Source organism: Odocoileus virginianus, unplaced genomic scaffold (assembly GCF_023699985.2).
Source record: "Odocoileus virginianus isolate 20LAN1187 ecotype Illinois unplaced genomic scaffold, Ovbor_1.2 Unplaced_Scaffold_2, whole genome shotgun sequence".
NCBI lineage: Eukaryota > Metazoa > Chordata > Mammalia > Artiodactyla > Cervidae > Odocoileus > Odocoileus virginianus.
In genome coordinates, this window is record NW_027224264.1 from 5,790,118 (window position 1) to 5,800,148 (window position 10,031).

Genomic DNA, 10,031 nt, shown 5'->3' on the forward strand with positions numbered 1-10,031 from the left:
TTTCAGTCTTAATTCAGCAAACATTTGTAGCTAACCTAATCAATGCCAGGTGTCGTCCAGGAGCTAGGAGTCCTGGAATAGACCAGGCTCGCACCCTTGCCCAATTTTACGGAGGAACGTACTAACGGACCAGAGAAAAACTCCGATTAAACAGCGAGTTCCACCGGACAAGGAAAGCCGCTTCCGGCTCTAGTGCTCAGGCGTTACGCCCCCGGCGCGCCAGCGCTCTTCCGGCGCGGCGCGAGCTTTGCGGCAGCCAATGGGCGCGAGGCGCCGTGACCGCGCATGCGTCTTGCGGCTTCTCCCGGAAGTCGCTTTCTAGGTTTTGAGGCCGAACCCGCGGAGATGAAGTAAGGCCTCCTCTGCCCTCTGAGCAGGGGTCGGGGGAACTGGTGCCCGGGGGCAGCCCACCGGGGCTGAGGTGGTAGAGCATCTGCGGGGCTGACGGGCGGGAGAGGCGGGGAGTCTAGAAAATTAGTCTCTCGGTTTTATCTCAGGCTGGGGCGCGCTTAAATGTCCGCTTTTCCTTCGGTTTACAGCCCTTTAACTAAAGTGAAGCTGATTAATGAGCTGAATGAGCGTGAGGTCCAACTGGGGGTGGCGGAGAAGGTGTCTTGGCACTCCGAATACAAGGACAGCGCTTGGATCTTCCTGGGTGAGGCCCACGTTTTCTTCCCTTCAGCGTTCTCGCCTTTCATTCCTCCCGATATTCACCACCCACATTTATTCCCTTCCGCGGTCCCCCTGGGTTTTCCTTGTCTGTTTTCTCCCCATTTCTAGTTTGCTGTCTCTGCCAAGTCAGTGCTCATAATAGGTACTGCCGGCCGTTCACTGTGCTGAGAATCGTGCCATTTGGTTTCTCAGAGACCGTTATTATCATCCCCTTGCTCCCCCCCCCCCCCCCCGCCCCATTTATACAGCTAAAGAAACAGGTGCAGAGAAGCTAATGACTTCAGGTCACATAGCTTAGGAAGTGGAACAGCCAAAACTATGGGACTCTAGAACTCATGGTCTTAGCCCCTATCTCATATTACTGCCAACTCCCTCCCCTCCTCGTTTTCCTTCCCTCAGAATTTATTTTCCTCATCTAATTATCTCCTGCCTTCTATCCGTGGCCGTATCACCATCACTATATTCACTTTGTGTCATATGCGGTAATTTGACAATTTATTCAAAGAGGTTATTGCACCAGACATTGTTTTAAGCATTTTGTTTCCATTTATTTAACTAATATAACAATTCTGTGACGTTAGAACTGTAATATCGTCATTCTATTGATGAGGAAGGAAACATTTGCAGGGAAATTTATTTCCTATGAAATGCTTAGCAATTGACTTTATAATCCTTAGTCTTTGTGAGGTGGGGTTAATATTCGCATATTTAAACTGATTTTGGACCTTAGCTGTGAATTTGCAGATAGACAGCACATGAGCTCAAGATATGTTTTTGGAAGCCAAGTTTTGTGCTGGAAACTATCTGCTTTGTCCAGAAGATTTTGGGTGTGAGGGGGGTTAGTTTGGTTAGGGGTGACCCCAGCTTTTCCACTCAAAGTTAATCACTCCTTTTTATGTATTACTGCTGCATCTTCTATGTGCTTCTGTCATTGCATTAGACTAGATTCTTTGAGGGAAGGCCCTGTTGTTTATTCTTATTTACGTCCCAGTGCCTAGCCTAGTGCATGCATGGTACATAGTAGACACTTGGTAAGTGTCTGCTGAACTGAAATGTGTTTTTCTTTTTGAGGGGGGCTTCCTTATGAACTGACTGAAGGGGACATCATCTGTGTGTTCTCACAGTAAGTTACCTTTTTTCCTTCTTTTTAGTAAGTCACTTTTTATTTCTTACCTTCTGGGTCTCAGAATAGTTTGCTTCCGTAATGCATTTTATGGCATCACAAAAGCCCATTTATTTTAACTCTAGACTGACTGGCCTCCCTGCATGGGGAGGCCTGGAGCTTCTGTTCTAGTCTAGATCAGTCCCAGGACTGGAACTCTCCAATGTGCCAAATCCAAGAAGTTGGTTGATATAGGAGCCTGTCTTGGAGATTCTGGTCTATTTTTATTGCCTTTTCACTGAGGCCTCCATTGGAACAGACTGGAACTCCTAGGGAGGTACTCTATTGGCCTGTCTCCTTGGGCTCTTATAAAATAGTGATAACTCATGATCATGGGGCCATTCTGGGCCCACACCTATGTGGCACTGTAGGATTAGGACAAAGCACAGAGGAACTGGGAAAAAAGCAAAAGGTTTAGGCAGTAGTTTTTTCATTGTTGTTGTTTGTTTCTAGTTGAGTGTAAGGTTAGTGAGCAGAGCCAGTCTCTTTAACTGGAGACTAAGAATCACAGGCTGATGAGGGATAAAAATAAATAGGAGAACCTTATATTCTTCATTCTGCTACGGGGTGATAGCAGCAGCACTCGGTGGGAGAGAGGCTTGGCAGCTCACACTAGTAGTGGCAGCCGGTAGGAGAGGGGTTGGGTACAACCCCAAAGCTACACAGAGTAGTTAGTCCATAGATGCCAGAAGGCCTTGGCAGCTCCCAGCAGCAGAGAGCCATGACCCCTGGGCTGTGGAGTCCTCAGGCAGAGGACCATGATAAAAGACGTTGGGCAAGCAGACAGTGGCTGGCACACCCTGGCAGAGGCATTGCCATGGCGGGGAATGGTTGGACTTGGTTGGGCCATATATAGGACAGAAGGCCGTGGGAAAAGAACTGGGCAAGAAAAAGGCCATGGTAGAGGGCCCTGGCAGGGCCTGAGGCTGCTTCTTCCAACTCTTGGGTATTGGGAAGTTCACAGTAGGTGCAGCCTATAACTTCCACCCCTTTGTGGTAGCTCTGCCTAGTCCAGTCTTCCACCTGGGAGCTGTTTTTGTCTTATTTGCATTGAGTGATGATCACTAGTGTGTGTGTTTATTCCAGTTCTCTGTTTTGGCTCCACACATTGCTCTCCATGAAGATTACCTGTGTCACTGATAACAGTTGCTTTCAAAAAATATTTTGTTTTCTGATTATCAGAGTAATGTATAGTTGTTGTAGAACATTTGGGAAAAAAAAGTATGAAGAATAAAGTAAGAATGTACTTTAAGGAAAAAATGTTAATATCTTTGTGTATTTATTGTCTTCTTTTCAGTGTTGGGCATTATTTCCAGTATTTTGCTGTTATGAATTATACTGCAGTGTACATTGTGATATATACATCTTTGTATGCCTCCCTGATGGTTTCCTTCATGAAATTAATTTATAAACATTGTCAAGTTACTCTCTGAAAAGGTTGTATCAGTTTTCACTCTGACTGGAATGCTCATTTTCCTGAATCCTAATCAGTAATGGTTATTTTAAGAAAATATTGCCATATGACTTTTCATTATTATTTTACTTTGCCTTTATTTCATCATCAGGGAGGTTGAACATCTCTTCGTAGATTTATAGGCCCTTATTCTTTTTCTTTGTAAATTGTCTACTAAGATCATTTGCCTATTTTTTCCCTGTTAGTGTGTTCCTCATTTTCTTACTGATTTTACAAGAGCCCTTTATGTATTAAGGATGTTAACTTATTGTTTTTAAGTTTATTGTGTATTGTATTGTTGTGGACTTATTTTTTTAATTTGATGTGTTATACTACATTGCCATTATTATTATTTCTTGATGCTCAAACTGTCCAAGTTTGGTCTGTACTTATCCTGTCAAGCCAGCTCCTGTATTCTTTTGCTTTTTATTTTGAAATACTTGAAATAATTTCTCAGTTAAAACAGGAAAGTTATGAAATAGAATAAAGAATACCTATATCCCCTTTACTCAGAGTCCCCAGATGTTAGCATTTTATCACATTTGCTTTGTTATTTCTTTCCACCTACATGCATATTATTTTTTTTCTGAACCATTTGGGGATCAATTGCAGACATGATGCACATTTACCCCTAAATTCTTTTTTTTTTACCCCTAAATTCTTCAGTGTGTATTTCCCAAAATACCGGGACATTTAACTTCAGGATAGTGATCACACTGTTACACTGTTATCTAATCTATAGACTTTATTTGACTTTCAGTTGTCCTGATTATGTCCTTTATAGCAAAAGGAAAAAAAATGGCTTTCTAGCCTTAGTCTGTGATGTAAATTGCAGACGTTTTCTCCTAGTTTGCCATTTGACTTTGCTTATTGCGATGTTTTTCTTTGCAAAATTATTATTTTTAAATTTTTATGCATTCATCTATTCATATGTTTAAATGATCTTATGGTAACATTGAATTTTTAGGGGATGTACAGTCCTATGAATTTTTTTTAATACTTGAATAGATTTGTGTAATCACCCTCACAATTAGGATGAAGGACCATCATCCCCCAAACTCCCTCATGCTGTCCCGGTATAGTCGGTCCTCTAAGTATTTCGTGTGGTCAAATTTATCAGTCTTTTATTGCTTCTGGATTTGAGTCATAATTAGAAAGTATTTCTTCCCACCCATCTGTGTTCTCTTCTAATACTTGTATGGTTTCAATTTTATGCACTGAAATCTCTGATCCATTTAGAGTTATTCTGATGTGTAGTATGAGATATGGACCCAATTTCATATTTTTTCAAATGGCTATCTAGTTGTCCCAACAGCATTTATTTAAAACTCCATATTTTCTCCCAGCAAGTTGGAGTGTCACCCTTATACAGAAGTATTAACTTGGGAGGTTATTTTGATGTCTTTATAATGTTGAGTCATCTTATGCACGAAAAAGAGATGTCTTTATATTTATTGAAAACTGTGTTTGTGTCTTTCAGTAGTTTTTAAGAGTTTTCTTTGCATAGACCTTGTACATTGCTTGTTGTTAAATTTATCTCTAAGTATTTTATCTTTTTGTTGTTGCTGTTACAAATGGGGCTTCTCTTTCCTTATATCTTAAGATTATTATTTGTAAGAGAGTGGTTTATTTTTGTTAACTTTATATCCTGTTATCCTACAGATTTGTTATATTGTTTGTTTTTATCATTGTTTATCATTGCTTCTCTTGGGTTTTCTATATATATCATCATATATAATCTTCATACAGAGATAGCTTTACTTTTTCACGTTTTAATTAATTTTTAAAATTATAGTTGATTTACAGTGTTGTATTAGTTTCTGCTGTGCAGCCAAATGAGTCAGTTATACATACACAAATATTTACCCTTTTTTTATATCTGTTGTCTCCTGTCTAATTGCATGGGCCAATACCTACAATATTAAATAGTGTTAAATAGTTGAATACCATAGTTGAATCATTTCTAGTGTTTTCTTTTAAGTAAGATGCTAGATTTTGGGCTGAGGTATATGTATGTGATCATGTTATAACATTTCCATCAGTTACTATTGTATTTTTATGACTGTAGTTTTACATTTATGAAGCTTTAACTTTTCTGGAATTTATATAATGAGTAAGGTAGAATTTTTTCTATTTTATTTTTAATTAAATTATGTCTTTATTAACTTCCACCTACCTTCCTTAGATTTACTCTCTCCCACTCCCCAGTGGCTTATGGGATCTTAGTTCCCTGACCAGGGTTTGAACCTGGACCCTGACAGTGAAAGCACCAAGTCCTGACCACTGGACTGCCAGGGAATTCCCCTTTCCTTTTTGACAATAAAATTCTTTAATGTTACAGATTTTCCTGAGTGTGGTTTTAGCCACATCCTGTAAGTTTTGGTGGGCTTCCCTAGTAGCTCAGATGGTAAAGCATCTGCCTGCAGTGCAGGAGATCTGGGTTCGATCCCTGGGTCAGGAAGATCCCCTGGAGAAGGAAACAGCAACCCACTCCAGTATTCTTGCCTGGAGAATTCCATGGACAGAGGAGCCTGGCGGGCTATAGTCCATGGGGTCACAAAGAGTCGGACAAGACTGAGCGACTAACACACATAGTCACTAAGTTTTGGTATATATTCCCATTTTTGTTGTTTTCTAAATAGTCTACCATGATTTCTTTATTTTATTTCACTTTCTCATTCATCTAGTAGTTAGCCTGGAGAATAGGTTTCAAGTTCTAGTTAGGGCATTTTTTGTTTTGAAATTGTTGTTCCCAGCTGTTTCACATTATGATTGGAGAACATGGTCTGTGCTGTTTTTGGAGATTATTGGGGTTTACTTTGAGATCTAGTCTACAGTCAGTTTTAATATGTGTTTCATGGATTCTTGAAAAGAAACTCTTATTGTACAATCGAGTATATCTGTATATCTACTAGTCTGATGTTAATATTTTTAACAATGTAATTGTTATATTATTAAGTATATATTTATTTGTAGTTATATAAATTTACATTAATTCCTCTGACTTATTTTTCTCACTTTTATGGCTCAAAGTGGTGTATTAAAATCTCTCATAACTTTCACTCTTAGTTGCTCTTTGTATTTTTAATTAAAATTTTGAATGTGTTAACTTATGTATAAAATTTCATGACTTATGTGTTAGGACCTTGTTCTGAGTAAAAGAGCCCTCTTAGTCACATTTAAATGTTTTTTTTGGTTGGCCTTGAGTTCATCTTTGATCTTAATACTACCACCCATTTTTTAAATTAGGTGTTCTTGATATATCTTTTTCTAACTTTTAATTTTTAACCTTTCTTTGTCATCTTGTTCTCAGTGTGTCTCCTGTACAGATTATATTATTTGAATTTTGTTTTGTCATCTGATCTGAAAGTTTTTACATTTTAAATCAATAGTGTTTTACTCTTTTATAAATTAAATAGATACGGGGAGATTGTTAACATTAATCTGGTACGGGACAAGAAGACTGGGAAATCCAAAGGATTCTGTTTCCTCTGCTATGAAGACCAGAGGAGCACAATTCTGGCTGTTGACAATTTTAATGGGATCAAGGTGAGTATGCTTACTGAGCAGAACTTTTCTATTGTGTAGGGTTTCAGTTTCATTTCCCAGCTGATGACTACAGGTTCAAGGGCAATACTGGTCAGCTGGGTTGCAGAGGTGTGGGGACATACTGACCGGGAAATGACCCCAGGAAATAATTCCATTGGCTCATGACCCTGTCAGCACGCATTCCTTTTCCCCATCTCTTAGCAAGCTATGTCCTCAGGAGCATAGGTACTGTGACGCCCCCACTCCCCTTCATCTTGCACCCAACCAGGCATCTGTCTCTCACCTTTTCCTCCTCACAGTTCACTCTCATTTCTGCTATATTGGAGAGCAAACACTGCTATTTCATGCTGTCCTGTATCAGGGAATTTGGGGTTCTATCATGGTTTCGTGGCTGAGGACATAGCCATGTATGTTATTGACTTAGCAGTACTGGGCCCTGAAAATTCTCTAGTTAAAATCTGATGACAAATTCTATGAAAGTAACTCATTCTGAAGTTTTCTGTCCTCTATTCTCTCTCCTCCACCCTTGTAAGTGAGACAGGGTGAGTGATGACATGAGAGAGACATGAGAAGGGGATGGGGCAAGTCAGGGTTATCTATGTTCCACATGCTCCCTGTGCTCATTTAGGAAAAGCACTGCCATTGAATGAGCATTGTCACAGGTTGAAGGGGTGACTCTTGACTTGGAGAATTTGTCACTGATTGCACCAGCAGTGAAAGGAAGTCACCATAAAAGGTGACTTTATTCTACCTTTTATGGTGGAATGGGATAGGTGAAAGTACTCAGGCTTAGGGGTAAGAGTAAAAACTTGCTCTTGAATGGAACAGTAAAAGCCAGACATTTCAAATTTCTGATGGCATTGCCTGTAGAATAAGTCTGGATCTGCCTGAATGTTTTTGTTTTCAGTGAGGGTTTTATTTTTTGTTGTTCACCTGGAGAGTTGTGATTCACAGTGACAGTATCAGCATGAGCCAGTGGTTCCAGTATGGTGGGGGTGGAGCAACGAGTGAGGGCTTAAGAGAAAAGAAAGTAGTCCTTTCTAGATTCCTTACCCCCTCCCAGCTATTGTTCTGCTTTGGCCTCATCCAGTTGTGTTGAGAAAGCAGCTGTAGCATTGAGCTGAATTTTAGGAATTCCCTTTAGCTTCCAGGCTTTTTCACAGTGTGTTTCACTGTAAATTAATGTTACAGATGGAAGGTAATTCATGTTTGTGCATCTAAACTCTTGCAGTTTTCCATGCTGCTTACGCTTTGGGGCAGTACTTCCCAGGCTCTTTTCACTTCATGGCACACTTATAACATGGAGATATTTATATAGAACTCTGGGATAAACTAACGAGGCTCCCAGGATCTCCAGCTGCCCCAGGCTCCACCTGACTGCCCCTAGGGCTAAGCGAATGTGTAGGGATGTGTGCTGTGACACATCAGTTGAGTAGGTCTGCTTTTGAGATTTTCTGAGAAACAGAATTAACAAGAAGGTAATGGGAATGGTTCAAACCATGGATTTCTGCAGCTGGGTTCAAATAGATAGAAGGCTGTGTTTGGTAGCAAGTAGTTAGCTATTTGCTAAAACATTGCCCGTCTGTCTTAGATCAAAGGGAGAACTATCCGAGTGGATCATGTATCTAACTATCGAGTTCCTAAGGACTCAGAAGACATGGATGAGGTGACCAGAGAGCTGCAGGAGAAGGGCTGTGGGGCTCATACTCCTCCACCAAGTTCATCTGAGGGCTCTGAAGATGAGAAACCCACCAAAAAACACAAAAAAGGTAAATGGTTAAGGCTTATGAGAAGATTCTGGGTAGGCTTAGTGTTTGCTCTTCTTAGCCTTCACTGAGAGTTGGTAGTCAGTTCTCAAGTGTGAAGGGGGCAGGTGTGGGGAACCTTACTTTAACTGGGAAAGAAGTATCAGCAGAAGACTAATGCTGTGGGCTAAATTCTGGCCACCAAAATGCACACACTGAAGTCCTAACCCTCTGGTACCTAACAATGTGACTGTTTGGGTAGGGTCTTTAGAGAGAGAATTAAAAACTGGAGTTGCCTTATACAGCAACCTGACATATTAAGGGTGACAGACATCCAGCTTGGATTCTTGGAGGCACTTTTCTAGAAATAGAGACCGTGAGTGTTTCACACTGCTGCCAAACATGCTTTCCTTTTGTATGTCCTTCATCTTTTCCATCTTCTTTTTCTTACTGATTGTGCCCCTCTTTTCCTCCAGACAAAAAGGAAAAAAAGAAAAAAAAGAAAGACAAAGAGAAGACTGGCCGGGAGGTACAGGCAGAGCAGCCAGCCTCCTCTTCATTGCCCAGAAGCAAGATGATAAAGGAAAAGGATGACCCTGGCTCTAAAAAGCACAGTGGCAAGCACTCAGAGAAGGCAGAGAAGGGTCAGAAGTCAGAGTCCAGGGAGGTGCAGAAGTCCCACCCCAGTTCGCCTGAGATCAGGACTGCCTGCCGTGGTGGAACAGAGGACCGAGAGAGGGAGCCAAGGAAGGAGAAGTCCAAGCACGAACATAAGTCATCAAGCAGGAGGGAAGAGAGAGAAGACAGGCACAGGGAGAGAGACAGAGGTCGAAGCTCAGACGTGCATTCCAGGTGGCATGACAGGCGCTCCGAGGGGCGTAGTCACAGGAGTAGAAGTAGGAGCCGAGATAAATCCCACCGGCACAAAAGGTCCCGGCACTCCCGGGACCGGGAGTCTTCTAATCCCAGGGAGCGCAGGCATCACTGATGCTGCAGCCTGTTCAGCTATTCAGCACAGTAGAATTAAAAGTTAACTATTTTTCAAATACAATGAAATTCAGTTATTCTTTTACTATTTTTACATGTAAAGTCTCTGAGAATGAATTCTTTTGATCCCTTGAGTATAAGAATCATCAAGAGAGCTGTAGTTTTTAACAGCTAAATGTCCTGGATTTTTGAGCAGAATCCATTGTCCCTGGGAATATACTCGGTACTTTTGGTACTTGCCAAAGCATGTATCCTAAATCTGGGTTCATAAATATGGCCGTTGAATTCATGACCCCAATTTAGGATGAAATGGCCAGGAAGGGGAAATACCAGACAGTTCTAGAATTCCAGTCTCTGTGCTACATGTTAAGAACCTTTCCAGTTGGCAGCTATAACCACTGAGCAGAGAAGTGTGGCTTAACTAGGTTCAGACAGGTTGCTGTGAATGTGATAAGGATTCTTA

The 10,031-nt window shown here is 41.0% G+C and overlaps 1 protein-coding gene across 1 annotated transcript; it reads left to right on the forward strand.

The window, feature by feature from the left end:
• The first annotated feature begins 263 nt into the window (after positions 1–263).
• RBMX2 (RNA binding motif protein X-linked 2) lies at positions 264–9,637 on the forward strand. The gene is made up of 6 exons (XM_020889719.2): positions 264–350; positions 540–655; positions 1,744–1,795; positions 6,707–6,836; positions 8,428–8,605; positions 9,058–9,637. Exons 1-6 carry the CDS (start codon positions 286–288, stop codon positions 9,567–9,569), a joined length of 1,053 nt encoding a protein of 350 aa, XP_020745378.1. The 5' UTR covers positions 264–285; the 3' UTR covers positions 9,570–9,637.
• The last annotated feature ends 394 nt before the right edge of the window (positions 9,638–10,031 follow it).